The 7,349-nt window shown below is 32.0% G+C and overlaps 1 protein-coding gene across 1 annotated transcript; it reads left to right on the forward strand.

The window, feature by feature from the left end:
- Positions 1 to 1,619: 1,619 nt before the first annotated feature.
- LOC106068665 (uncharacterized) lies at positions 1,620 to 7,056 on the forward strand. Its single transcript, XM_013228123.2, has 5 exons — positions 1,620 to 2,075; positions 2,885 to 3,029; positions 4,510 to 4,685; positions 4,972 to 5,416; positions 6,387 to 7,056. Exons 1-5 carry the CDS (start codon positions 1,800 to 1,802, stop codon positions 6,455 to 6,457), a joined length of 1,113 nt encoding a protein of 370 aa, XP_013083577.2. The 5' UTR covers positions 1,620 to 1,799; the 3' UTR covers positions 6,458 to 7,056.
- The last annotated feature ends 293 nt before the right edge of the window (positions 7,057 to 7,349 follow it).

Consider the following 7,349-nt stretch of genomic DNA (forward strand, 5'->3'; position numbering starts at 1 on the left):
CCCATGCTCGGATCAAGTTGAAACTTTGCACACTGATTCATTGTACCTTACAAGACATGAATCAATAAAAAAAACAAAAACAACTAACAAACAATTATTTAATTAATTGTTAGGAATTAATTAATTTGGTTGATATCGAAATGAGGGTAATAACAGCTACTTAATGAGAGATGTATATATAAGGATTAAATCCCCTTATTACGTTTTGACACGCTTTTGTTTTTTTTATCCCACTTCCCATTCTCGGATCAAGTTGAAATTTGGCATAATTATTTATAGTCAATGATAACACGAATCAATCCAAACATTAACCAATTGGTTCTAATTAATTTTGTTTTATATGGCAGAAAGGGGGCTAAATCTGCCATTTTCAGATACATAGCAGTAATTAACAGTTCTTTGTCTTATATAAACTTTTTTTTGTGTGTTTTTAGACTAAAAACGATAGGCCAAGGAAGTGAGTGTACAAATGCAGATACTAAATTAGGGAATTGTGGACCATTTGAGAAAAGGATGAAAGATTAAAAAAAAAAAAACAACAACACTGTGGGGACTGATAAAGTACATGGGTCACAAAAGTTTAGCAATGCAGGCCTTCCAATGTGGATGACAAAAAAAAAGAGAAATATTCCGTTCAAAATAAACATATATCAACTATTACAAACATAACGAAGCTCCATACACTGAAAACTCCCATTTACCGGCAGTACTTGTGGAGGAAACACAAACAACGTTTTAGCAATCGATACCATCGTTAAATATTAATCTTAAAAATCTTTTTCCCCCCCAAATTTTAATGCATCACGGTCATGGGCTGTGCCAAGTATTTTTCAAACTCATGCAACATGTCTCGTGTCATTATTATCAGCCAAAGACAGTGGAGTCAACAGCTGCCTGTAAATCATATGATTCAGGGTCAACTTTAGGGTGTGCCTATACTAATTTTGAAGACGCTATACTTGAAGAGTCACCAAAACTGTCTCTTTGTGCACTATCTGAGCGCTTTGCAACTTACTGATACGTTGAAAAAAGACTCAATTTTGTATACAAAAAAATAAACAAATTGGCCATCATCTGCATTCAGAAAAGACAAAGCAAAATAAGTTTTGTAAGATGGTACGAAAAAACTGCCTTTAAATCACGCACATTTAAGCCCACAGATGCAGTAATTGAACGATTAATCGGAGGCCCTATTATAGGTAGCCTATAGATGCCTACTTTGCCTATGTCTAAGGCCGGCACTACTAGATCTATGAGTATAGAGGTGCAAAAATGTAAGTCTGTAAATTATAACGATAAAAGGTATAAGTAAAGTTCTTCTTTCAGACATTGAGATCTATAGGGCAGATGGTTAACTAGCAGGTTGTCATGTGGCCAGCATAACTACCAACCGCCTTTACTTTTTCAACTTAACTCCAGTACCTATTAGAGTTGGGTGGACTAAAGGGCCCCCTAAAAATCACTAAAATTCAAAATCCTAGTCTTCGCCCAGATTTAAACCCTAAGGCCTGGGGATCTTGTGACATAGGGTCGTAGGTCAAGATATCGTAAAGTGTATTTAGTATATAAATCGAAATATTAAACAAGCATCAGTTTTTATAACATGAAAGAGGGAGATAATTCATGTCAATTTGTGTAGATCTACTGTTTACTCTGAGTCTAGGATTGATAACTTGTTACCCTGCTTTGTATCGTTGGCACTTCCCAATACAGATTATAGTCAATATAGAAAATCTAATCTAGATACTATCAGACCACTCTGGTCTTACAGTGTCTGTGCTAACTAACTTACTAAGACAATGAGACCCGACGAACACAAAAGAAAGAAAAACGAAGCATATAAAAGGAAACACGGCATAACTGGCGCATCGAAATCGAATGTTGACAAAAGTCTCAAAAACAAAGATTCCGATGATAAAAAGAAAGGCAAACATAAACACAATACTGTCAATGAAAAAACGGACACAAATGCCCAACAAACACAGATAGCAATTAAAAAGATAGAGACTGCATCACAAGAAAAAAGTATACAATCTTACTCCTTATCAGGCTCATCTGATTCAGAAGAAAATGAGGTAATCTAGAATATAATGATTTGTATCAGCGCTTTCACTGACTTTCAGTTTTCAGTAGCTTATCCAAAACATGAAGCTTAAGTTCTAAAGTGATTGCAATACTAACTCTTAAGTGAGCTTTTCAGAGTGTGGAGCAAGTAGTGAAGTACTTTGTTGACAGTGGCGTCAGTGGCTACCACATTACATTTTTTACAAAACATAGTTAGTTACTAAAAATTACTTTGGCTCTTCGTCTTGTTTATCTACTAAAACTTTCATGAACCTATTAAAATATGAATATTAAAAAACGTGTTTAGGGAAATCTGGACACATGGCCTCCCTATCCTATACTATTAAAAAAAAAGGTACTCATTTAAAGTACGGGGTCTTTAAAATGGAAGCAGAAACATGACATAAATTCAAAGAAAAAAATGATATGTTTCGGTACTCTAAACATTTAGTGTTGAAGATGACATGTTTTAATTATAAAATATAAATACCTTATTGTTAACATTCTAGTCACAAGAAACAGTCATTTGCTTTACATTAACATAGTTATATTACTGTTAGATAATGAACATGGAACAAGTTGCTGGAATGACTTCTGTATTGTAAGTCTCAAATGGACATATTTGATTAGGTTAGCACAAGGAAACCTTATCTTATAATTAAGGGCTTACAATTTGAGCACTCTTTTTTTTTAAAGAAAATCCTGTCTTCTTCCCATACTTTTTGTGTTGGCTACATAATAATATATAATTATGTAGAAAGCTATACTATAAAAGTAATTGTTTTCTTCTTTATACTAAAAAATAAAACTTTGTCCCCAGAATGCAGAAGTTACAAAAAGTAAAAAGACTTATAGAAGGCGTCAGATTGAGAGTAATTGGCAGAAGTATGAATTGGACCCAAGTGCTGAGGAGGAACGTGTGACATCAAGAGGAGAGAACTTTGACAAGCTTATGAGCATGACAGGTAAAAGAAACATACTAGTACAGATTATTTGGCTGGTAAAGATTAATACAGTATATAATTGTTTATCAGAAACATCTTCATTTAATTTTAAAAAGATTTTGCACCTGAGTTTGTTGAATGCATCATCAATAAAAATTGAGCTATATAGTATCACTTTGATTGTAAAATGGGATTAGGGCAGGACAAATAAATGTTTGGAGCGAAATCGAATAAATGACAGTTCTGGTGACATTTTAGTTTGAAGGGCCTATTTACTAAGGAGTAATTATCTTCTGCTTTGAAGTAACATCTGTAATTGATAAGATAAAGAAAGAGACATAAAGAAAATACTATGCTCTTTGTTTTGGTGTGACATTAAAAAAGATATAAAAGTCTGTCACTATTAGCTACCAAACAAAATGGTGGTAATAAGACATGATAGCTGATTGGTAAAGTGCTTGGCATCTCAACTAAGGGGTCTCAATTTTGAATCTCGTGAAGAATGGGATTTTGAATTTCTGGATTTTTTAGGATGCTCCCGAGTCCACCCAACTCTGATGGGCACCTCACATAAGTTGAAAATAAAGGTGATTGGTTACTGTGTTGGCCACATAACACCATTATTAACAGTCCTTCATGGCAACAGATGGTGTTCACATCACCAGGGTCTAAAACGTTTACTTCCCCATCATTACTTTTCATTTTGAACAAATGTACAATCATCAATATTTTTATAAACATTTAACAATCTCTAACAGCATGTTGATATGAAATCAAGTAAATTGCTTAATGATGTTATATGAATCAAACATCCATGAAAAGCTTAAGTGAACAAAATTATGAGATTTGACATAAATATTACTCAGATAATTTTAATTAAGGATAGATTTCAGATCAGATTTCTTTAAAAATTCATTTTAAATATACAATGATGAAACCTTGAATGAAATCATTTTGGCCTCTAACTGTCAAGTTTTTGCTACCAATTTCTGACTTTATTGGTTGAGTTTTTTTTTCTTATCAAGATCTCTGCTACTTTTAGTTTAACTCCTTATCAAGATTCCATTCTAGTGGATTAGTTGACCTTTAGTTCAAAAATATATTTTTGACCTTTAAAGCTTATGGTTCACTTCTCCCTGCTGAGCAGTTAAAGCCTGGAATACCCACTTATTTTTTGTGATTATTGCCACAGCTGTGTTGGCCCCAGTTTAGATCATTCTACCATGGATAGCACTGCTAGATTTATCACCACTGTGAGTTGTAACATTGTTAAAATGCATGTGAAATTCCTGTTTTTTTAATTGTCTGTTCATTTTTTGAAATTCAAATGTGTGATAATTGGACACATGAATATAACAATTTATTATAATTTTATTTTTTTTATTTAACTGTATGAAGATGCATTAGCGTTTGACAAAACAAATACACATTTCATATAGTTTTAATAGTGTAACATCATTACACCTAGCCAGACATAATTTATTATTGCTATTGGTTTCAGGGAAAGCTTTATCACATTTCCGTTTCAAAGATGAATTGGAATGGGAACATGATGTGGTTGCTGATGACTTGAGAAGCTCCCATCAAATTCTAAATATAGATTCATCTCAACTTTCTCAATATTTGTCCTGCATCCCAGTTCACAAAGTTCTAGGCATCAGCTCTGATATATTTACAGTAAGAAATTACAGTTTTATTAACATTCTATAGTTTTAAAATGGAGTAAAAAAAATCTTCCATTTCCATTACACAACACTTTGAACTAAGTTAAAGAAAATGCAAATATGTACCACTACTAAAAAAAAAAAAGCATGCATGGCATTTTTCACCCTGCAAAGTTTGGTAGTATGGTTATGTATCAAATGGATATAACACAATTATTATTGCTAGGGCCACCTGACATCATGCCAGACTGAAAATAAAACTTAAAAGTCATAATAACAATACATCTCTTTATTTGCAGCCGTCTCAGGTGGAAGAAATGATTGAAGAGGCCAAAAGAAATGCAGGTGTTTTGTCGCATGATACACATGAGACTAAAAGCTTGCAAGATGAAATGAATAGGACAAACCATGCTCCTGCCACAAACCTTCATAAGATTGATCATCCTGTTTCTAATTTGAGTCCATTAGAAAGTACAACTTTACTTAAGACTGTAACTAAGCCACATGTAGAGAGGCCTACAACAGAAAACCAAGTGACACATGAGCCATCACTTAATTCTACTTGTATTGAGGTTGTGGGCAAAAAAGCTGCTTTAGACAGACTGAGCTTAGAAGATGAGGATTTAGATTTACTACTAGGTGACTCGAGGGCTAATACAACAACATTGGAGGAGCAGAATATGTTGAATACATCTCTTTCAAGTAAATTGTCAAATATTGTAGACACTACACATTCAACACCAGGTAAATTTTTATGTTTTAAAGTTGTATCTTTTTTGCAAAAATCAATTTTCTCTTATCTTATAAAATTAAAAAAAGTAACTTTTTAAATATGAAGATTTGTATATGCAACAAAAATTATGAAGCTTAAAGTTAATGTAGTAATAGTTAGCAAAATTGGACTATTGCGTATTTACATCCGTTCAATATAGTAAACTCTTTGCCCATAGTGTATGCAGTAAGAAGAAAATCAAATGATTATTTATAGGTTTAAAAGAAAAAAGTTATACATTTATAAAATTATTTAAAAAAAATTATACATTTATAAAATATTCATCTTATGTTTTTGAAAAAAATTCTAATTGTTTTAAAAAATGTTCATGAAAAGTAATTAATAATAATAATAATAATAAAAATAATAATCTTTATTATCCGTAAGGAAATTTGTCTTACAATTTGTGCATTACACCAAACAAAAAACATTATAACTATAAGAAACCAAAGTGTACATTCACACCAGACTCACTCATAATTTACATGTGACAAAGTTTATACTAGATTGTTCTTATTTAATGATTTGATTGCCAGGGGAACAAAAGAGTGTTTGTGTCTGTTTGTCTTTGCTATTGGTGTCTTGTATCTCTTTTGTGATGGTAAAATCACAAAATCCTGACACAAAGGGTGATTCTTTATTTCGAGGATCTTGTTAGCTTTTTTATAGATGTTTGTCTCAAACAACTGCCCAAATGGGGTTTGTTTTTTGCCAATGATTTTGCCAGCAGCATTTAGGATTCTATTAAGTTTATTTTTATTTTTAATGCTCAGATTGCCATACCGCTAAGAAATATTATTTTATTTCCTGATTAGACAGAATTTTATTTGTTGTAAAAAAAATTTTCACAAGAACCTAAAGAATTTTTATGCCTTTAACAATTGTTTTTTTTTTTAATTGTATTATTTTAATACATTTTGTTTTTTGAAATACTTTCTTTAGCACCACTCAAAGTATCATCTAAAGTAGAAGACAGTTTAGAGGACTGGCTGGACAGTGTTCTGGATGACTGATCAATGAAACACATGTACAACTTAACATGATATGAATCATTTTGTTTTTGTTGAAAAAAAGTATATATATGTTACTGGCACAGTGCGAAATGTCTAAGCATTCTATAGAGACGTCCAGGCAAAGTGAGAAATAATTTCTCCATTTCCTACTTTGCCTAGGCATTGTATAGAATGACTACAACTGCTTTAGGCAATGCTTTAAAATTTAAATGATGATTGAAAGTATTTTATTAATAATATAAATTTCTCTGAATAATATTTCTACTCGCTAGTAATGTAAATAATTTAGTCTTCCTCTTTAAAGTGTGTAGTTTAATTAGGACTGCCTAAGTGTGCTTTGTACAACTTCATTGTACTAGGTCAAAAGTTCATACATAAGATGTTTCATATTGTGTTGTATTAAAGGCAAAAGAAAATATGTCTATTATGTAAGCAAGGCAAATAAAATTACTAAGTAGGAACCACTTGAATAGATATTGACAAAGCTGGAATAGAATTTAATTTATCATGTTAAACAAGGCTTCAGTGCGATTCATTTTTTGTCAGAAATATTGACACATATTTGGCCATTGAAAATAAAAGTGCTTTTATTTTCTGTCCTCCTTTGTAAGGCTTTCTCTTTTATTATCCATTATGGGTTTGAATGTTTCTGGTAAGCCTCAGTGGGTCTCATGGCGTTTTTTCTCAACATAAGATAATTTTTTTAGGCAAAGTAAGAAATGATTCTCCATTTCCTACTTTGCATAATTATTTTATAGACACCTTTTCAGGGCTAGTGTTCTGTGGAACACAGTCTGGGAGACACTACATTAAGTCATTAAGGGCTAACGTGTTAAGTCTCAAGGCATGTACAAAAAAAATCTTGCCTTATATTCACATATTCGAGCTATAA

This window comes from Biomphalaria glabrata, chromosome 3, assembly GCF_947242115.1.
Source record: "Biomphalaria glabrata chromosome 3, xgBioGlab47.1, whole genome shotgun sequence".
Lineage (NCBI taxonomy): Eukaryota > Metazoa > Mollusca > Gastropoda > Planorbidae > Biomphalaria > Biomphalaria glabrata.

Excerpts from the sequence above, each read along its gene's own strand:
- LOC106068665 (XM_013228123.2), top strand. The coding sequence starts at position 1,800 with ATGAGACCCGACGAACACAAAAGAAAGAAAAACGAAGCATATAAAAGG. Across the intron at positions 4,686-4,971 it reads TCAGCTCTGATATATTTACA|CCGTCTCAGGTGGAAGAAAT; the intron begins GTAAGAAATTAC and ends CTTTATTTGCAG. Across the intron at positions 5,417-6,386 it reads CACTACACATTCAACACCAG|CACCACTCAAAGTATCATCT; the intron begins GTAAATTTTTAT and ends TACTTTCTTTAG.